This window comes from Pholcus phalangioides, unplaced genomic scaffold (assembly GCF_987345545.1).
Source record: "Pholcus phalangioides strain wild (caught in Gottingen) unplaced genomic scaffold, Ppha-v1.0 ptg000013l_1, whole genome shotgun sequence".
NCBI classification, from domain to species: domain Eukaryota; kingdom Metazoa; phylum Arthropoda; class Arachnida; order Araneae; family Pholcidae; genus Pholcus; species Pholcus phalangioides.
Window position 1 is genome coordinate 9,588,975 of NW_028301606.1, and position 23,197 is coordinate 9,612,171.

At 39.2% G+C, this 23,197-nt stretch overlaps 1 protein-coding gene across 1 annotated transcript in view; it reads right to left on the reverse strand.

Moving 5' to 3' along the window:
* Positions 1-23,197, reverse strand: part of LOC149078574 (diuretic hormone receptor-like) — a 129,548-nt gene that overhangs the window by 41,151 nt on the left and 65,200 nt on the right. Inside the window, exon 2 of the mRNA XM_089240689.1 lies at positions 18,245-18,452. Within this exon, the coding sequence (XP_089096815.1) occupies positions 18,245-18,344 (100 nt within the window). The 5' untranslated portion in view covers positions 18,345-18,452. The remainder of the gene's footprint in view (positions 1-18,244; positions 18,453-23,197) is intronic.

A 23,197-nucleotide genomic window follows, 5' to 3' on the forward strand; every position in this document is an offset into this window, starting at 1 on the left:
GCTTTTGTTTTGATGATAGCTACAGGCAGTGCTCGCGACTAGAAAAAAGGTTAAAGATCTCTCTTATAGGTGGAAAAACACTTCATTTTAATCTGTGGGTGTATTGGTTGAGCGCGGGGGTAGGCACGTTCTCTGATTTTGACATCGTTGTTATTTCCCTTGAAAATCTTTCCACCCTGTCTCCCTCCTTCTTCTGAAACTGGAGTCGGGGTAACAAGCCATAATAATTTTCTCTGCCTTGAGTGCTATTGGACACAATTATGATGCAACGAATACTCCGTTGGCAGTCAAGATCGTAAGTAGGAATTTTGTCAAGAGGGACTCTCCCATCCACCGTAAAATTTGTTTTTCATCGTTAATTTGGATGCGGTAGCCCCCTGTGATAAAGCTACCGAGATGGGTTGTACAAATTTGCTTACAATCCTATTATCAATGTATTCATTTTACCCGTGGTTTATCATTTTTTAAAGCCAGACAGATCCATGGCTGAGCAAAGCAGATCATGTTGGCTTTTAGTCACGGCTAAAATAGGTTAAGAACCCCCGGTCTACAGCTTACAAAGAATATACTGGGTGATAAAAATACAGGATGGGCAAAAAGTCCGTAAAAACCTTAAAAATCGGAAAAATAACCGAAGTAAGAAACGGGTTGCAGGGTCACATAGTTAGGTCACGGAAATGTTTTTGACAGGGAAAAATAGCTAAAAACAGCCGATAGGTAGCGCTGGCGTAAACATGACCACCATCATCGTGTCCGGAAAATTCACCGCCAGCAATTCACCGACAACAATTCACCGCCGGAAAATTCACCGACCAACAATTCACCGCTAGGAAAATTCACCGACCAACAATTCACCGCTAGGAAAATTCACCGACCAACAATTCACCGCCATGCTATTCACCGCTAGGAAAATTCACCGACCAACAATTCACCGCCATGCAATTCACCGCTAGGAAAATTCACCGCTAGGAAAATTCACCGACCAACAATTCACCGCCATGCAATTCACCACTAGGAAAATTCACCGCTAGGAAAATTCACCGACTAGCAATTCACCGACAACAGTTCAATGCGAGGGAGTGAGCGATTGAGTTACTGAGTGAGTGAGTGACCCAGTGAGTGACTGAGTGACCGAGTGAGTGATTGAGTGACCGAGTCAGTGATTGAGCGACCGAGTGAGTAAGTGATTGAGTGACCGAGTGATTGATCCAGTGACCGAGTCAGTGATTGAGTGACCGAGTGAGTGAGTGACCGAGTGAGTCAGTGATTGAGTGACCGAGTCAGTGATTGAGTGACCGAGTCAATGATTGAGTAACTGAGTCAGTGATTGAGCGACCGAGTGAGTAAGTGATTGAGTGACCGAGTGATTGATCCAGTGACCGAGTCAGTGATTGAGTGACCGAGTGAGTGAGTGACCGAGTGAGTGAGTGACCCAGTGAGTGACTGAGTGACCGAGTAAGTAAGTGATTGAGTGACCGAGTAAGTAAGTGATTGAGTGACCCAGTGAGTGACTGAGTGACCGAGTAAGTCAGTGATTGAGTGACCGAGTGAGTGACCCAGTGAGTGAGTGAGTGAGTGACCCAGTGAGTGAGTGAGTGAGTGAGTGACCCAGTGAGTGACTGAGTGACCGAGTAAGTAAGTGATTGAGTGACCGAGTGAGTGAGTGACCCAGTGATTGACTGAGTGACGAGTAAGTAAGTGATTGAGTGACCGAGTGAGTAAGTGATTGAGCGGGTGAGTGAGCAATCCAGTAGTGACTGAGTGACCGAGTGAGTAAGTGATTGAGCGGGTGAGTGAGTGACCCAGTAGTGACTGAGTGACCGAGTGAGTAAGTGGTTGATCGTGTCAGTGATTGAGCCAGCGAGTAAATTGGTGAGGGAGTGAGTGAATTGGTAAGTGAGGGAGTGAGTGAATGGTCAGTAAGTGAGTGAGGGAGTGAGTGAATGGTCAGTAAGTGAGTGAGGGAGTGAGTGAATTGGTTAGTTAGTTAGTTTTTAACGTAGTAGTGTCACAAATGATTAAAAAATCCGATTGTTCCGAAAACGTATTTATGATGAAGTGTAGATTTGAAGACACTTGGATCGGGCGTCCTCTTCGTCGTCAGCCGCGCTTTGACATCGACATTCGGAACTGCTTTCAAGGAACGCGTAACGATTTACCAACAATTCTATAGAAGGATGGCATCGAGCGTTCCAACAGCAATTATTTGCTCACCACCCAGATATATGGAAGTTCATCGGTGCCATAAAAAGAGAACAGAGTTTCAATGAAGTTCGGATGGAGAAAATTGTAAGTGGACAAAACCATCACATTGATTAGAAGAAAGAAATACCGGGACTCTGCGCAGAGATTAAAGAATTTAGTTGATAAGTATCATCAAGGATGTGACATTAAAGACTATTTGAGAGCTCATAATGTATCATTTTAATTATGATATCAATATTTGTGAGAAATGAATATTTTTCTCCCGTTTTTTCTTACATTTGCGTGTTATCTGTTTTTCTAGATTAGTAGATTGGAACCCTTTAATTATAAATATGTAAGGAAGAAAATCATGTCGAAAATTGTTAAATAAATACTGTATGTTTTGAATGAAAATTTTGTCAGATATTACTAATTAAATATTGTAGGTTTTGATTGAAAATTACCAATTAAATATGTATGTAATGAAAACTGTGTGAAAATTATCCTTCTAAAATACTCCTCTAACATTGCCCAAAAAGAATGTCATTTTTTATATCGTTTTTTGAAGCTGTGGTTCCGTGAGTTTCAGTTTTCGAAAATGTTATTTGTCACCCAAGAGGTTTTATGTCCAAGAATTGGATGTTTAAAACGAGATAATTTCATACGATTTTTGAACTCACGCATATAATTTTAAACAATATGAGGCTATGGCTTTCTTTTACCCGTTTTACTGATTGAGAAAATTAAACTTATCTTTATATTCACTTTATTTCATTAATTTGTTTTCCAGCATCAGTAGTAGGACATAATTATATGGCCTCTACAAAACGAACTGCGTCGTAGTGAACTAATATGAGGTGGGGATCATACATAATCACCGGTAAATGTTAGAAAATAACTAAAAGAGCTCTAGAACAATATTCTAAAAGTGAAAGCAATACAGCCAGACTCGGTTATAACGCCGAAATCCCGCGAAATCTTCGATGTCATTATAACCGAGTTTAACTGTATTTAAAATACTGGTTTTAATAGGTGTGGCATCATCAACAACCAATTTCAATCCACTGCTGGATGTAGGTGCTCCCCTTAGATTTCCCCTCAAACGAAATGCGATATTTTATGAAATTTTCGGAACTTCTATATGGTAATATTGCAACAAAAAATTCAAGAAAACTTCGACTATAAACGAGTAAAACCGTGACATTTTTCAAAAAGTCTGGATGGAGAAGAAAAAACAGAAAAACCGAACTGTCACGGAAAATACGAGACAAAATGCAGGACATATGGTCACCGATGCTTAGACTAGATTTTTAAAGATTTGTAAAATCACCCCTACCAATAGCGAGCTCTAAATCCATCCCCGTTCAACATATAGGCTTGTGTCATCTGCGAATGAAATTATTTTACCGTTCTACTTAATTTTACATAAATCATTAATATAAACTAGAAATAATTATGACCCAAGGGCCGATCCTTGTGGGACTCTTTTCATTATATTTCAAATGTGCTGATTTTACCATTTATTATGGCAGCTTGTTTCCTATTGTAGTAATATGTTTTAAACCAATATATATGTTTAAACCATTACCTCATTTGCCTGCTGAGAAGTGTTTTTATTTGTTAGAATATTTAAATCAACATAATCGAATGTTCGTTTTAAGTCTAAGACTGTAAGTCAAATGTCAAAATTCAACCCCCCTAATAAAGGGGGGGGGGGGGTTCAAAGGTTATATGGAGTAATCATCACTGAGCCGAAATCCCTGAAGCCATAAATATAAAATTTAGTAAGCATTATATTTTATTACCAGTTGTTATCCGCGGCTTCGCTCTCGTGTGTCTTTGCAATCTCAAAATTACTCTCACCTCATAACCCCCATGGGTGATGAACTTTCAGAAATCCTGTCTTAGTGTGTATGTACATTATAAAATATAATACTAACTAAATTTCATATTTATCGAAGTCTTAAGCGACTTCGGCTCAGTGCTGATTGCTCCATATAACTTTTGAAACCCCACTTAGGGGGTTGAATTTGGAAAAATCCCTTCTCAATGAGTCTATATTACAATATTGATCTAATGTCATATTTATAGCTTCAGCTGTTTCGGCTCGGCATGATTTCAACGTTGACCGCTCCCTCCCCTCTTATGACGCCCTTAGGTTGTCGAATATGGAAAAACCATTTCTTAGTGAGTAGTGAGTCTTTACGTCGTGAAAAAAACTATTCACAAAATTTGATATTTACAGCTTCAGCGGTTTCGGCTCGGCGATGATGAATCAGTCAGGAAATGGTATTTTATATACAGTACTAGGGGGCTCTGCCCCCCTACCACCTTTGGCGGCCAACCCCCCCCCCCCTTTTCTCTTCATAGCATATCTTGTTTATTTCGTTTCACTTCATCAGCGTGCTATGGAAAGGGACACGTGAAAGCACCAGCTTACAGAAGAAGCGAATTTTATAATAATAAAGCAACAAAAAACAAATGTGATTCATCAAGTAACCCCAGAAAACTTCCCCATGGGGGTCCCCAAACTCCAATTCGTTGAATTGTAGTGGGGGCCCGGACTGTATTTATCTCGGGCTACCGATGTCTTGCAAATTTTACAATGTTAAACAACAAAAATCAATGAGATTCATCCAGGGACACCCGAAATGAAACCTGTCAACTTTTCTATGGGGCCCCGATCTGAAGGCTTGTCGGACATACCCCCTGTGAGTGTCCACGAAAATTTTTAATTTTTATCAATTTAAAAACGAATAAATCCAGGGCCCACATCCAGTAACGGGGACCCAATACGCAGATATTTAGTGGGGCACCCAGACACTGGATTTATCTCGGGCTTCCGCTGTTGAAAATTCTACAATGTTAAACGACAGAAAAGAATGAGATTCATCCAGTGCCCCCAAAATGAAACGAGACCCCTGACTCGGAAGCCAATCGGGCATCCCCCTGTGAGGGCCACTGCAAATATTCATTTTACCAACGAATAAAATCCAGCAACCCGAATCCGTATCATCTGAATTTCTTCTCATAAAGTCATTATTTAAACTTTCCGCCATATCTTTAGGATATGGCACTTGCTCACTCAATAGATCACTCACTCACTAGATCGCTCACTCACTTAGCAGCTCGCTCACTCACTCACGGACTGACTTACTCGCTCATTGAATCAGTAACCCACTCGCTCACTGAATCACTTACTCACTCGATCACTCAGTCACTCACTGGGTCACTCACTCACTCAGTAACTCAATCGCTCATTCCCTCGCTAACTGACTCGCATCGAACTGTCGTCGGTGAATTGCATATCGGTGAATTGTTGGTCGGTGAATTTTCCTAGCGGTGAATTGCATGGCGGTGAATTGTTGGTCGGTGAATTTTCCTAGTGGTGAATTGCATGGCGGTGAATTGTTGGTCGGTGAATTTTCCTAGCGGTGAATTTTCCTAGCGGTGAATTGCATGGCGGTGAATTGTTGGTCGGTGAATTTTCCTAGCGGTGAATAGCATGGCGGTGAATTGTTGGTCGGTGAATTTTCCTAGCGGTGAATTGCATGGCGGTGAATTGTTGTCGGTGAATTTTCCGGCGGTGAATTGTTGGCGGTGAATTTTCCGTAAACCCGGACCGTGTCCGGAAAATTCACCGCCAGCAATTCACCGACAACAATTCACCGCCGGAAAATTCACCGACCAACAATTCACCGCTAGGAAAATTCACCGACCAACAATTCACCGCTAGGAAAATTCACCGACCAACAATTCACCGCCATGCTATTCACCGCTAGGAAAATTCACCGACCAACAATTCACCGCCATGCAATTCACCGCTAGGAAAATTCACCGCTAGGAAAATTCACCGACCAACAATTCACCGCCATGCAATTCACCACTAGGAAAATTCACCGCTAGGAAAATTCACCGACTAGCAATTCACCGACAACAGTTCAATGCGAGGGAGTGAGCGATTGAGTTACTGAGTGAGTGAGTGACCCAGTGAGTGACTGAGTGACCGAGTGAGTGATTGAGTGACCGAGTCAGTGATTGAGCGACCGAGTGAGTAAGTGATTGAGTGACCGAGTGATTGATCCAGTGACCGAGTCAGTGATTGAGTGACCGAGTGAGTGAGTGACCGAGTGAGTCAGTGATTGAGTGACCGAGTCAGTGATTGAGTGACCGAGTCAATGATTGAGTAACTGAGTCAGTGATTGAGCGACCGAGTGAGTAAGTGATTGAGTGACCGAGTGATTGATCCAGTGACCGAGTCAGTGATTGAGTGACCGAGTGAGTGAGTGACCGAGTGAGTGAGTGACCCAGTGAGTGACTGAGTGACCGAGTAAGTAAGTGATTGAGTGACCGAGTAAGTAAGTGATTGAGTGACCCAGTGAGTGACTGAGTGACCGAGTAAGTCAGTGATTGAGTGACCGAGTGAGTGACCCAGTGAGTGAGTGAGTGAGTGACCCAGTGAGTGAGTGAGTGAGTGAGTGACCCAGTGAGTGACTGAGTGACCGAGTAAGTAAGTGATTGAGTGACCGAGTGAGTGAGTGACCCAGTGATTGACTGAGTGACGAGTAAGTAAGTGATTGAGTGACCGAGTGAGTAAGTGATTGAGCGGGTGAGTGAGCAATCCAGTAGTGACTGAGTGACCGAGTGAGTAAGTGATTGAGCGGGTGAGTGAGTGACCCAGTAGTGACTGAGTGACCGAGTGAGTAAGTGGTTGATCGTGTCAGTGATTGAGCCAGCGAGTAAATTGGTGAGGGAGTGAGTGAATTGGTAAGTGAGGGAGTGAGTGAATGGTCAGTAAGTGAGTGAGGGAGTGAGTGAATGGTCAGTAAGTGAGTGAGGGAGTGAGTGAATTGGTTAGTTAGTTAGTTTTTAACGTAGTAGTGTCACAAATGATTAAAAAATCCGATTGTTCCGAAAACGTATTTATGATGAAGTGTAGATTTGAAGACACTTGGATCGGGCGTCCTCTTCGTCGTCAGCCGCGCTTTGACATCGACATTCGGAACTGCTTTCAAGGAACGCGTAACGATTTACCAACAATTCTATAGAAGGATGGCATCGAGCGTTCCAACAGCAATTATTTGCTCACCACCCAGATATATGGAAGTTCATCGGTGCCATAAAAAGAGAACAGAGTTTCAATGAAGTTCGGATGGAGAAAATTGTAAGTGGACAAAACCATCACATTGATTAGAAGAAAGAAATACCGGGACTCTGCGCAGAGATTAAAGAATTTAGTTGATAAGTATCATCAAGGATGTGACATTAAAGACTATTTGAGAGCTCATAATGTATCATTTTAATTATGATATCAATATTTGTGAGAAATGAATATTTTTCTCCCGTTTTTTCTTACATTTGCGTGTTATCTGTTTTTCTAGATTAGTAGATTGGAACCCTTTAATTATAAATATGTAAGGAAGAAAATCATGTCGAAAATTGTTAAATAAATACTGTATGTTTTGAATGAAAATTTTGTCAGATATTACTAATTAAATATTGTAGGTTTTGATTGAAAATTACCAATTAAATATGTATGTAATGAAAACTGTGTGAAAATTATCCTTCTAAAATACTCCTCTAACATTGCCCAAAAAGAATGTCATTTTTTATATCGTTTTTTGAAGCTGTGGTTCCGTGAGTTTCAGTTTTCGAAAATGTTATTTGTCACCCAAGAGGTTTTATGTCCAAGAATTGGATGTTTAAAACGAGATAATTTCATACGATTTTTGAACTCACGCATATAATTTTAAACAATATGAGGCTATGGCTTTCTTTTACCCGTTTTACTGATTGAGAAAATTAAACTTATCTTTATATTCACTTTATTTCATTAATTTGTTTTCCAGCATCAGTAGTAGGACATAATTATATGGCCTCTACAAAACGAACTGCGTCGTAGTGAACTAATATGAGGTGGGGATCATACATAATCACCGGTAAATGTTAGAAAATAACTAAAAGAGCTCTAGAACAATATTCTAAAAGTGAAAGCAATACAGCCAGACTCGGTTATAACGCCGAAATCCCGCGAAATCTTCGATGTCATTATAACCGAGTTTAACTGTATTTAAAATACTGGTTTTAATAGGTGTGGCATCATCAACAACCAATTTCAATCCACTGCTGGATGTAGGTGCTCCCCTTAGATTTCCCCTCAAACGAAATGCGATATTTTATGAAATTTTCGGAACTTCTATATGGTAATATTGCAACAAAAAATTCAAGAAAACTTCGACTATAAACGAGTAAAACCGTGACATTTTTCAAAAAGTCTGGATGGAGAAGAAAAAACAGAAAAACCGAACTGTCACGGAAAATACGAGACAAAATGCAGGACATATGGTCACCGATGCTTAGACTAGATTTTTAAAGATTTGTAAAATCACCCCTACCAATAGCGAGCTCTAAATCCATCCCCGTTCAACATATAGGCTTGTGTCATCTGCGAATGAAATTATTTTACCGTTCTACTTAATTTTACATAAATCATTAATATAAACTAGAAATAATTATGACCCAAGGGCCGATCCTTGTGGGACTCTTTTCATTATATTTCAAATGTGCTGATTTTACCATTTATTATGGCAGCTTGTTTCCTATTGTAGTAATATGTTTTAAACCAATATATATGTTTAAACCATTACCTCATTTGCCTGCTGAGAAGTGTTTTTATTTGTTAGAATATTTAAATCAACATAATCGAATGTTCGTTTTAAGTCTAAGACTGTAAGTCAAATGTCAAAATTCAACCCCCCTAATAAAGGGGGGGGGGGGGGGTTCAAAGGTTATATGGAGTAATCATCACTGAGCCGAAATCCCTGAAGCCATAAATATAAAATTTAGTAAGCATTATATTTTATTACCAGTTGTTATCCGCGGCTTCGCTCTCGTGTGTTTTTGCAATCTCAAAATTACTCTCACCTCATAACCCCCATGGGTGATGAACTTTCAGAAATCCTGTCTTAGTGTGTATGTACATTATAAAATATAATACTAACTAAATTTCATATTTATCGAAGTCTTAAGCGACTTCGGCTCAGTGCTGATTGCTCCATATAACTTTTGAAACCCCACTTAGGGGGTTGAATTTGGAAAAATCCCTTCTCAATGAGTCTATATTACAATATTGATCTAATGTCATATTTATAGCTTCAGCTGTTTCGGCTCGGCATGATTTCAACGTTGACCGCTCCCTCCCCTCTTATGACGCCCTTAGGTTGTCGAATATGGAAAAACCATTTCTTAGTGAGTAGTGAGTCTTTACGTCGTGAAAAAAACTATTCACAAAATTTGATATTTACAGCTTCAGCGGTTTCGGCTCGGCGATGATGAATCAGTCAGGAAATGGTATTTTATATACAGTACTAGGGGGCTCTGCCCCCCTACCACCTTTGGCGGCCAACCCCCCCCCCCCCTTTTCTCTTCATAGCATATCTTGTTTATTTCGTTTCACTTCATCAGCGTGCTATGGAAAGGGACACGTGAAAGCACCAGCTTACAGAAGAAGAGAATTTTATAATAATAAAGCAACAAAAAACAAATGTGATTCATCAAGTAACCCCAGAAAACTTCCCCATGGGGGTCCCCAAACTCCAATTCGTTGAATTGTAGTGGGGGCCCGGACTGTATTTATCTCGGGCTACCGATGTCTTGCAAATTTTACAATGTTAAACAACAAAAATCAATGAGATTCATCCAGGGACACCCGAAATGAAACCTGTCAACTTTTCTATGGGGCCCCGATCTGAAGGCTTGTCGGACATACCCCCTGTGAGTGTCCACGAAAATTTTTAATTTTTATCAATTTAAAAACGAATAAATCCAGGGCCCACATCCAGTAACGGGGACCCAATACGCAGATATTTAGTGGGGCACCCAGACACTGGATTTATCTCGGGCTTCCGCTGTTGAAAATTCTACAATGTTAAACGACAGAAAAGAATGAGATTCATCCAGTGCCCCCAAAATGAAACGAGACCCCTGACTCGGAAGCCAATCGGGCATCCCCCTGTGAGGGCCACTGCAAATATTCATTTTACCAACGAATAAAATCCAGCAACCCGAATCCGTATCATCTGAATTTCTTCTCATAAAGTCATTATTTAAACTTTCCGCCATATCTTTAGGATATGGCACTTGCTCACTCAATAGATCACTCACTCACTAGATCGCTCACTCACTTAGCAGCTCGCTCACTCACTCACGGACTGACTTACTCGCTCATTGAATCAGTAACCCACTCGCTCACTGAATCACTTACTCACTCGATCACTCAGTCACTCACTGGGTCACTCACTCACTCAGTAACTCAATCGCTCATTCCCTCGCTAACTGACTCGCATCGAACTGTCGTCGGTGAATTGCATATCGGTGAATTGTTGGTCGGTGAATTTTCCTAGCGGTGAATTGCATGGCGGTGAATTGTTGGTCGGTGAATTTTCCTAGTGGTGAATTGCATGGCGGTGAATTGTTGGTCGGTGAATTTTCCTAGCGGTGAATTTTCCTAGCGGTGAATTGCATGGCGGTGAATTGTTGGTCGGTGAATTTTCCTAGCGGTGAATAGCATGGCGGTGAATTGTTGGTCGGTGAATTTTCCTAGCGGTGAATTGCATGGCGGTGAATTGTTGTCGGTGAATTTTCCGGCGGTGAATTGTTGGCGGTGAATTTTCCGTAAACCCATCCGGACCTGCTGCACTCTGCCGTTGCAGGATTTGTAACTCCCCTGCAATGTGTTATGTTATCCGCTGTGGTCATGTGGAACACATACTGCTGTGATGAACGATTTGGAGGTATTCTGTTCGTTATTTGCTTATCTTTTCTTTTACTTGTGTACGTCAGCGTCACCTATCGGGTGTTTTTTCCGATCTCGGAGAAATTTCCGTGATCTAGCGATGCTAATCCTGCAAACCATTTCTTATTTCAGTTATTTTTTTCGGTTTTTATGAATTTTTAAAGTTTTTACAGACTTCCTACCCATCCCGTAAAAGAAATAAAAGTCATTAAAAGCACTGTGAAAGTCACCAAGAAATTTTTTAAAAAATTGAAATTTTGAACATGTATTTTCACATTTCAAGTCCAGTCCGGTGGTCTCTGTGTTTGTTAGTTTTAAAATGAGGAAATCGTGATATGCACTTATCAGTTTTTGATATTTTTTTATGCGGGCTATGTTGTGAGTGTCGACGAGGAAGTTTTTGTGTGATATTTGGAAGGATAGTGTGCGATTACGTTCATCGCCTACCACGTGGTTTGGTCGTGTCCTGCGGAGGTGCGGTAGTATTTTATTTTTCGTCTGAAGTAGCGCTGGTGAACTGGGATTAATTGATGCCTGTATATAAAGGACTAGGCGTGAAATCATGGACAAACTTTACTCATTGGTGATGTATGTGAAGAGTTTCGGTGTCTTAAAGGAAGTAGGTTTTGAGACAGTTTCCCGTTACCGCGAGGTAGCCCAGAGTCCGGACGTAGCTGTGGAGGAATTGACGCCACTGGGTTTGAGATCAACGACTTCTTGAGGAGGTCGAGACGAAGGTTCTATGGCTGCGACGGTGCTGTTTGAAGGGTCTGCTCTGCTGGGGCAGTTACTCAACCTTACTAGATCAGTGAAGTAGCCCGACTGGGGTAAGTAAAATTTTTGTGTGCGCTCCGCTCCCCAGTAAATATGCGTCTTAATTGCTCCAATTCCGATAGGATTGAATTGGTAAAAATACTTGAACTATGTGTAAACTTGCTGAAAATAGTGTCGATGATGATATGTGAAAAATATGACTTAGCTAAGGACGGTATTGCGGATAACTGTGAATCTACAAAATGCTATTTTTTCTGAAGCTGAATATTTGGCAGAATGGGTATATTACAAAAATTTGATCACTAATGGTATGAAGTTTTTTAATAATATGAATGATTATAATTGTATCCATAAGTTGGCAAACAAATTCAAGTAAACTAAAGTTGTAACGGTGGCCCATACGGACCAATACGAGGCAAAATCATTACATCCGTTGAGCAATGAGCTCAAAAGCTCTGTACTTTGTGAAGAAGTAAGCCCAAAAGCACTGCTGGAAAACACCCTAACTATAGGGCCTATGACATTTGTTGAAATTGACGTCAGTCGAAAAGCTTCTCACACAAATGCTGATATTGTACCTACCGTAGAAAAGCGTGAAGTCAACAAGGTATTGGGCAAAAAACCAATGGAGGCTGAAATAAAAACTCGTGATGGAAATGTTAATTCTCTGGACAACGACCCAGTACCAGTAGTATCACAGTCGAAGAACTACGGCGTATTGAAAAAAGGAAAAAGCTAAAAATAAACTATCCAGTAGTTTAAAATTCCCTGTCTACCCTAGCAAAGGAAGCAATACTAACGGGGCGACGGATGTGTCCCAATATCCCACTGCGATGGACGGCGGCTCCGTTGATGAGGACTGCGACGGTGACGTTGATGGTGGGTCCGAGTGATTAACGTAAGGAAGAAACTTCCTCACTTATAAACAGAGATGAAACAGAAATTATTCTTGAACAAGATAGTGATGTCAACGGAGGTCTTACTGAAGTCAATCGAAGACGTAAAATAGTCAATGTTCCCTAAATACTACTTAATAAATGGGGGGGGGGGGATGATTGGATATCAAGTTTTAAGAAAATAAGAGAAATCTATAAATTCGTTCCTATATCGAAATCCACGAACAAAAATATATTGCTTAATGTTTTTTTGAGTAAATGACCATCGTACTACAACCAAATTTCTTAATAGTCAAGGGTTTGGAGCACCACAACTATCAACTCGAGTCGGAAAGGACTTCGAAATTTGTCATACGTGGCCTACCGGCTAATGTCAATATCGAAGAAATCATACAAGATCTGGAAAAAGAAAGGGTTTGGGGTTATCGAAATTTGTAAAATGAAAGGTTACATGACAGGAAGAATACTTTAACTCTTTCCATTGGGGTGCCCATTCGTTGATTATTGATCTTATGAAGAGAATTATGTATTCTATTATTATTGTTTTTGTTGGAAATTTTTTCGAGGAAAATGAAAAAAAAAGAATAAATAGGAAAAAGATAAAGTGCAAAAAGCGTATACATATATTGTACATCTCTATATCTTATATGTGTTATATCTACATATTATACGTTTTGTATGTAATTTTTCCCTTAATTGTGATCTTTCGGAGCACATACTGCATTTGTAATTTGGGCATGACGTTGCACTTGATTTTTATTTGCTCTACACAAACACACACTCATGCTTTACACATACATGTACATACTTGTTTTTCTTCTTCACAACGCCTGAGAAAAGCTATTTGTAAGCCATCAGACAGTCTCATTGGTCTGGGAAACGACGAAATAAATTAAATTCTGTTCTGTTTAAACATCTAAAATGGTAGGTGTTCTGAAAAGTTCCAAGCTTTAATAGAAAAGTCATTGGCTGATGCGAATACGAATTTAGGAAAGAAAGAAAATTTAATTGCCCATGCGGTGAATGTTGAATTTTCTTTCTTCTCAAATTCATCTTTGCATCAGCTAGCAGTTAAAAACCTTCTTATTTAAAGCGGGGAGTGAAGCGGGGAAAAACACATTCTCAAATCCCTCTCAACAATAGCATAAAATTTGTCTTTGGGGGGGGCGTGGACCCCATGTTGGGAATCAATTGCTCCAGATGCATATTTCCGCAAAAGTAGTTCAAAATAAATGAAAAAAGGGAAGTAAATTTATTTGCAGAGAATCAAAAAATCATCATGAAAAACGTTGTAAACAAGAAAACGCTTTAAACGGGGAATTTTAATGAGTGTTAGTAAGAGTTGGGACCACGAAAACATGCTATACTAAGCGGGAAACGTTGTCAGTGGGATGCACTTTATTTTGTTTGCTTCACCATTTATATGTCCCTGCAGTGTTAATAAAAAAACTCCGTTTGCAACGAGAATTTTCCCTCCGATTGGGAACTATCGTCATAACGGCTTTTACTGTGCTCGCGTAAGCGGCAGTTTCTACTACTACTAATTAACCGTAGCATAAATACGCTTGGAGGCCACACATACAAACTCAGAACACACGTTCCGGCATAGTTGTCATTCAAGATTACTATCAAATATTTGATCGGATATATTTACGCTAGTCATGTGCATATTGAGAACTACCTCATATCTACTATCAAAATCTAAAAATGTCCATTTACATACTATTATTGTTATCACACTCTGGCACACTTTTTTTTCCTAAGGGGCTCACCCAATTATGCAAACACCGGCGATTCAGAAGTTTGCGTTTGAGCCTTTGTTTCGTAGGCCTTTGATAGATGCGACGGAAAGTTCCAGTTATATGGGGTTCTTTATATACTCTGTGAAAATGATGAATAATTCATTCATCACTATACGCAAGCCAGTCAAATTCTCGATTTTTTTCCCGCGATCTTCGAATTTTGAATAGCGTTTGTGTGAACCGATATTCCTGTCACGCGTTAGTCTCGATATTAAACTCCACCGAAATCGCCGAAGAAGAACAGCTTTTTTTTTTCGGTTTTACATGCAACTATTCTTTTTTTCTTTAGCGATTTCTCAAAAGTTACGTGTGGAAATATTTTGTGCTGAAATATTTTTGGACATCTTAGAGATTTGTCATTGTTTAAATGGTTATTAACCACTTGCTCGTGTCAGACATGGGCATCCGCCTCTTCCCGAAATTGGCCGTGCTAGGTCAACACCTTCTATAGCCGATACAATATATACGTATATACAACTCAACGCGAAGCTCGTGACGTCACTGAAGTCGTCCATTTCACTCGTAGTCATTGGATACAGCATTCCGACTCGCCGCTGTGGTGGTCGAGTGGTCATAGTGACGGATTCGCTTCGCGGGGACCCGGGTTCGAGCCCCACCGTCGCCATAGTGGTGGTCGGCTGGAGTTGGTTTTCTGTGGTTCCCAACTTCAAGGCGCAAATAAAAAAGTCTCGCCACAGAGAGCAACGGTCCTACATACAGTACAAATATTCAGTCCCTACACATCACTCACTTCACTTCTGAGATATAGATGACAGCACTGAAAAATCATACACAACACTAGATACGCACTCAGACTGTTAGGTACACACACACTTGCACTTCCGGTACAACTCACTAGTGTAGTAAACTGCCTATGGCGATAGACCTGAGTTGTGCTCGGTTTGGAAAAAAAAAAAACATTCCGACTCATCGTAACCCTTTTTTTGAAGTCTATTCAATGACTAGGTGAAATGGACGACGGTCGACTTAAAGTGACGTCACGAGCTTCGCGGGTAGAACATAGAAGGCGTTGGCTAGGCACCGGCAAGACAATTTCGGGATGTTCGCCCCTAGAAGGCGCTAACGAAAAGTAAACATTTAACTAAATCTGCACAAACGATATGGTTTCATTCAACAGCAATATAATGATATTTAGATACATAATCTTGTAATCTATTTAAATAGATGCATAATCTAATTGAGTTACATAATCTATCTAAAAACTAGATTGCTTATATAGCATGCGAAAACATTCAAATAAGAGCTTTTCATTTTTTTTTTTTAATTTCAAGAAAAGTTAATAACTGAATTAAAAGTTTAATGATTTGTAAATTTGGAAAGTTATGTACGATTTTCTGTAATCATCTGTTATTCCCAGTCATAGACATATCAATGGAATGAAAAAAGAAATAACCTGGCATTTTCTGAGCAGAAAAAAATTAAAAACCCATCAGGCAAGTGGTTAAGTGTCTCAATGATGGTATGATCATTTCTGTCGCATCGCACCGTGGTCATTTTCTGCACGCGAGAGTTGATTAGACCTTAGACCAGTGATTCCCAACGTGGGCGTTAACGCTCCCTTGGGGGCGCGTGAATGTTCCAGGGGGGGCGGTAGAAGCTACGGGTATAACATAGGATCCTATGGGTTAGATTGCGTTGGGGGTCGCTAGGAGAAAAACAATTCTGAAGAAGGGGGCGATGAGACAAAAAAGGTTGGGAAACTATGCCCTAGACCAACCATCGTGATCCATTGCGAAGTGATCGGTGCAGTGAAATGCTACCTGTGGCAGCACCTCCTAGAGATAGAAGGATTTCGCACGGGTTGCTAAGTTCATCGTCATGAAAGTTGTCCTGTAAGACTATCTATCAAGTTTGCCATATTTTGAACCACAGCATCCTATTTGGTGTGCTATTATTTTCGCGCAGAATCTTCCTGGTTGGCTAGCAAATACCGCATGGTAGGACATAGAAATATTGCCAATTCTGAGCCCGTTCGTTTCTTTTCTGCACAACGATGATACTAGCACGTGCAGCGGAATTCTTTTCTCTGAATATTCTGAGTGAGGCTGGACTACTTGCGTGACGTCAGCGTGCAGAAGTTTCTATCTGCAGGAGGTGCTGCCTGTATCCAGGGCCATATAATAAGGTCTGTCTCATGAAGCGCTGAAGTCGGTACCAGCTGACGCCATGTGCGACGTTATTACCCTGCACAGCCGAGTGTTCGCGTTTTGTTACCTTGTTAATTACGAAAGTTTGAACACGATCATTGTACTGTTTCACACAGAATCATTTTCAAAGTTACATTTCCCATTATTTTCATTAGTATGTGTTTATTTATTATATTTCTTTGATCAGCCATTTAAAATAAGAAGTTTTGCATTTGTTTATGAAGGAACTTTCTCTAACACCATTTTTCTCGGGCCCATTTCAGTTGAATTTCGTACATTACTTTACTTTTTGTGCGTTGATTAAAAGCCAACTCGCGACAGATAATTTCAATTATCTTTTGAACTTTCTAGAATTTTAATACGTGATGTGGGTTGCTCGAGCACCCACGGTAATCTATAGTATAGTCTGAGCACCCAATCAAGTCGATTCGGAAATCTAAATAACCCACGTAAAGATCAAGACGAGCACCCACAAGTTTCAAACACTTCCGACGCCCTGCGCAAAGCAAATACAAAATAAATAAATATTTAAAAAATAATTATGAAATTAATAAAACATAATATTAAAAGTTTTAAATAATATTAATAAATTTAAAAAAAAATCATAAAAAAATTGTATAATCAAATTCCTAATATGCAATATTTGAAGATATTTATTATTTTGAATGCTAATGGCAAAACAGAGAGACATAGGTAACTCACAGACTATTGCTTGGATCCATTGCTTAATCTATTACTTTAATCCATTTCTTAGCTTATAGATTATGAAAAGATTATAAAAATACTACTCGCGCGTACCTGGTGCACTGAAACTACACCATAAATGAGAAATCTCTATCAATCTTGTGCCGATGCCGTCTTCTATAAAAAAAAGTAGCAGAGTCCTGACTTTACACCGCACCTCCGCGAACACACCCACTGAACCAAAGCGGCACGTGAAAATCAGAGAGATGAAACAGCACTTACAATATGGCCCTGAGCTGTGCCATAAAATGAGCTAATTAGACCATTAACCAACCATGGTGATCCATTGCAAAGTGATCGGCATAGTGAAATGCTATAAATGTTTTGGAAATCGGCACCTGTGGCTACAGGCACCGTTCCGACGCCATTCAAGACGTTTCAATGCTCCGATCACTCATAAAAATGATTGTTGCCATTATGGCTTTTTGCAACCGCGACAGCTGGCGTCAGAGCCCGACGTGCTGTGGGTTGCTCCAGCACCCACGTTAATTCATAGTATGGTCTGAGCACCCATTCAAATTGATTCGGTAATCCAAATTACCCACGTAAAGATCAAGACGAGCACCCACAAGTTTCAAACATTTCCAACGTCCTGCGCAAAGCAAATACAAAATAATTTTTTTTTTTAATATATATAAAATTACTAAAACAATAATTTTAAAAATTATAAGTAATATTAATTTAATAAATTTAAAAAAATAATCGTAAAAAAATTATATATGTTGGTTTCTCGTCATTCTCGAGCAGATACTTTGAAACACCTGTACTTCGAATTTCATTCGCATTCGTTGATTTTTGGGGCCGCCATGGGCTCGTATATCGCAAAAGTTATTTTATTACCATCCTGTATGTAAGTTAATGTGTTGAGATATATATACACACCATTGATGAATTCCTTTTCATCGGAACATCTGATTTCAGCCAAGGATGATAGGAAATGTAATAGTTCATCCTGATGATCCACATCCGTAATATTAGCCATTCAAGGAGAACGAGGAGGAGGAAATTGTTATTCCTCTCCTGTGATCAAACTAACGGCCATCCCGTTTCCTCGAAAGTCCAGGAAAAAAAGAAGAAATTTCCGGAAAACCTGCAACAGAATAAGAGGACCAAAAAGATATAAATAGAGCAGCTCAATAGAAACTGATCGCACCATATTCGAACGGAAAACAAGAAAGTGGTAGAAATGTATGAGTGAAAGGTCAATTTAAAAGGGTGGTGCACGATCTTGGCTTCCAATGCTTTCCTATGGGAAAAATCCCCTGCATTTAAGGAACATTTAAAACTTTTTATTCACTTTAGAGAACCTCAATATTTTTTCTAAACTTTTGTGGATGATATTTTTACACACAATTCAACGAAAGATTTCAGGATTTTAGTAGCCGGTATTTTTTTCAACTTCAACATCATCAACTTTTCCAAAAATCACCAAAAATCATTCATATTTTTTACTATAAAAATGTTTTTGTGATATTAATGAGAAATTTTCTCGTTAAAGTTTCAAGACATTTGAACAAGTGGTGTATGAAAAAATGTTCCTTTACTGACACAAAACATACATTAGAGTTCGGTCATAACATACCGCGTTGGTGATTCGAGAAGTGTATGTTATAAGCGTGGTCTCGGCATTGGCTCCAGTATAAAACTTATTATTAAGATTGTCACGGAAGGAAGTAAGCTTAAGCAACACGTAAACGGAATGTAATATTGCATGCATATAGTTTTTTGATTGATAACTGAAAAATTTTGAAAACTTTTTAGAAAATATAATATACATAATAACGTGCATGAGTTTTTGAAATGTTAATGATATCTTCAAGTTTAAAATGGGGCTAACGCGGTTTTTATTTAACGAGACAACACATTGTACAATTTGATCGGGAAAAAAAAAAAGCCGATGTTGATAAATTTTACACGTCACCAATCAATGCTTTTCAACAAGTGATTTTGATTCACAACCATCTACCAAGTGATCAAAAGTAACAGAAAAGTAAAGGAAAAAAAATCAATAATTCGAGAAACATTTATATACTCACGATGCAGTCTGTAGAAACAAAAATTTTCATTGTAAGAGCAGTTACCTTTACTGGCGACAGGTGAAGTATAGCTTAACCAATACCTATAGCGGCATCTGTTAGCAATAAATGTAACTATTTTTGCTATTTAATTTCCGACTATACCCGAATTATTTTCTAGGTTATGAGTGCGTTTTACGTATGTTATGTCCACAGTGTATGTTTTAAGCAGAGTATGTAATGACAGAGACGAAAGTACATTGAAGTGAATGGGCCGAAATTCGGGGATAGCAAAACCTGCATCCAGATCACGATGTAAGTAATTTGGACTCGACTGTAATTTGGAGAAAATGACATGGAATGGAAAACATTGAGATTGGCATGTATAAAGATTTTTTCATTTTTTCCCCTTTGTTCATTTCATTTCTCCCAAAATGAGAAAAAAAAACTGTAAAGCCGTCAAGAGATTCATACCAGTTGACACATTGTGAAGTTACAATGAATCATAAATAACATGTAGTATAAATTCTTAATTTCTTATTCTATTAACTTATCTAAAAGTTTCAGTTACTGTTGGAAGGGGCTTAAGCCTCGTGCCCGGCGTTAAAATTTTGAATTAGGTAGTTAGATCAATTGTATTGAGCCTGTAATAGTAAATATTTTTCGTAAGCATTATTGTGTGGAGCCTGATTACGGTACTTTTTGAACTTTTCACGAAATTTTTTTAGAATACATATAATCAAAGAGACATGTTAGCAAGTCATATCTTTCTACAATATGCAAGCAAAACGAAAAACTGCATAACATAGATAGATAGAACCACTCACAGCCCCGGACTGATGCAAAGCACCTTACTTCCGTTATCTCAAAAGAGGCGGAGTTGTGTCGGAAAAGTTAGCAAAGATTTATAGTGGCGGCTCTCCTTGCCCCGTGCTCGCAAGTTTCGAATTACTCGCGTCGTTCTCCCCATGAAGACAGCCATCAACTCAATACAACATATAAGCCATTTGACAAAAATGGGTGACTGAATCCAATGTTACAGCGCCTCGACTGTGACGGGAAGCGAAGAAACAAAGCCTCCGTCCACAGCGCTGAGCAGTTCTGCTCGCCCTTCCCCTTACAGAACATGCAATATACAATGTGTGTGCATGCATGCAATATGCATGCACACACAGAATACACAAAGAGCCCGCATTGCGACGAGAACAATCAAGCAGAGCCTCCGTTGACAGTGCTGGGCATTCACATTTGAATTACATGCATACATTATTTTCTTTACAAAAATTTCACTTCTTTATACTATTGGGAATGCACATAAACATTACTATGAAGGTAGTATTGGGTACAAATATCACCATGAGCTCACACAAATATATATTCAAGGCTACAAATTACTATCATACTATAAAAGTACGGCGGGAACAATCAAACACAGCCCCTGTTCACAGTGCTGGGTTGCAGCGATCACATTTGAATTACCCACACATATTTACGTAATATAAATTTCCCTTTTTATATAATTGTTGATACACATAAACATTACTATGCATATGTTGGAAAAAAATGCCATAATAAGCTCATACAAATAGTGCATGACATATTTTTTCTGGTACCAACTTAATTGAGCTTGTATAATGTATCATAAAAGTTACAAGAATCATCCGATTAGAAAAAGAAAATCATAACCATTCAGCTTTTAATCCGTTTTGATCGAATAATGTATAGGTAGAAAGAGGGAAATCTCGAGTTTCATGTAGTTGCCGACAGGTAGCGCGAACGCTCTTGCTTCGGCCGTCACTTCAGTGTTTGTCAAGATGACGACTGCACAATGGAAATCGTTTTGTTTTCTAGGCCCCGCGAAGTGCGAGTCCGTAACAACTGTTTATCTTGCTTTTCATCGACCGTACCCTGGTGCTGAACTTCCTACCGCTCAGAGCATCAGGCGATGGTATAAACAATTCCGAGACACAGGTTGTCTGCGTAAAGGGAAATCCCCTGGCCGTCCGTCCCCGCATGTCAGACGAAAATGTGAAGCGCATCCGATAGAGTTTCACACGTATAGTCTACAGAAATCCACTCGCAGTGGATGCAAAAGTTCTCGCATAAGATTGGGACAAATTTCACTACCGTATAGACATATGCCGTGCATCCCAAGGTGGACATATTGAGCACGTTTAATTTAGTTTGTAAAAAAACTTTATGATTAGCCATGTAATATAATATTAATCCTAAGTGTCTATACATTCGATAATTTTCGTAATAGACGCATTTCAAATCGGGTGATCCTTTTTGGAACACCCTGTATTAGGCAGTCAGTCGGTCGTAATTGTGGTGTTCTATTGTGTTTCTTCAGCTACTCAAGGCAGAGTGACAGCAGCGAAATTGCTATTTATGATTTAGCATGGTACTGTTTGTATCAATGGTTCTTACAGGAATTGTGTAAAGTGCTATATGAAGAGAAATAGCGGAGGGGTTGATTTGGTCAGGAAGTTTCAATTTTATTTACGTTACACACAATGGAATACAACACAAATCGAAAATTGTGGGTGAGATAAAGGGTTTTTTAAAGGAACAATAGATTTGAACAGAAGTAAACAATAGTGAACGAGATTAAGTGATTAAAGAAACAAGAAACATATGGGAGGGGGGGAAACGCGCTGATAATGCCTTTTCATGGTATTTCTTGCTTAGCTTTCTTGAGCAATGCAGGTTTTCTTGTCAGATCTGTCGAGATATGTATATATATTTTTTTCGGGAAAATTTGAGAAATTTGACACTCACTTCCAAGTTTTTGTATATCTTATACTTCTCATGGCTGCTTGCTGATAAGCAAGATGCCTTACCATCTTTGGAATAAAATACTCCTCTAAATGGAGTGCCTATGACGGAGATTACAGCACGGAGTGCTTGGTACCTCGAATAACGGTAACGGTACATATTAGTGCACAGAAGAGTGCATATTAGTGAACAAAATATCAATAAAAAAGACTAAAATGAGAAAAACAGTGTAGTGGTTAATATGAGAACAAAAAAAATCATATTTCTATACAATACCTTCACATAAATCATAATATTTTCGGAAACAGAAAGGGGAGTGCAACTACATGAAATATATGTTATGGTAAAAGACTGGACATTGAAATACCGGCAAGAGGCATGGGGTTTTGCCAAAGCGAATGTATAAAACCCCGACAAACGCTTCAAAACATTCACATTGCGTCGTAACAGCTTAAAAATCTTATGCTAATATCTGTGAATAAATGAAATGAAATACAAAGTTGAATATAATTAAATCTTTCTTTTCTTTTCCCTCTAAAATCATACCTTGTCTTTTATGAGAGTAAATACGGCAATTACCTTATTATTTCCCAGGATTTAGTGCCTGTACGTGAAGCAGTTAGACGAAAAGCCTCAGACAAAATGAGAATTATCTCTAATGCTTAATGGGTTCTATTTTTTCTTTTCTATCCTTTGTTTATGGCCAGCTGCTTCGTTGAAAGCCGAAAGCGACAGCCAGACATCGAACACACGCAAAATGGATAAGCACCCATATTGAATCTAACGTGCATGCGAACATATGTATAGTATAAATGCATACAAAACACACACACGAGACAAATTGATCATAACGAGATTACTCCCATTTCGCCTTTTCTGGAGTGGGTTTTCCTATTTTTCTTGGATATTCTGGCGGACAGACAAACATGTTTACGCACATGGCATTGATAGGAAACTTGCTTGTGTTGAAATAGTGAGTCCTGTGCCATCAGGCTCATTTTTGATACAAGACTACCAATGGATTTGTAAATATTTCAAAAAT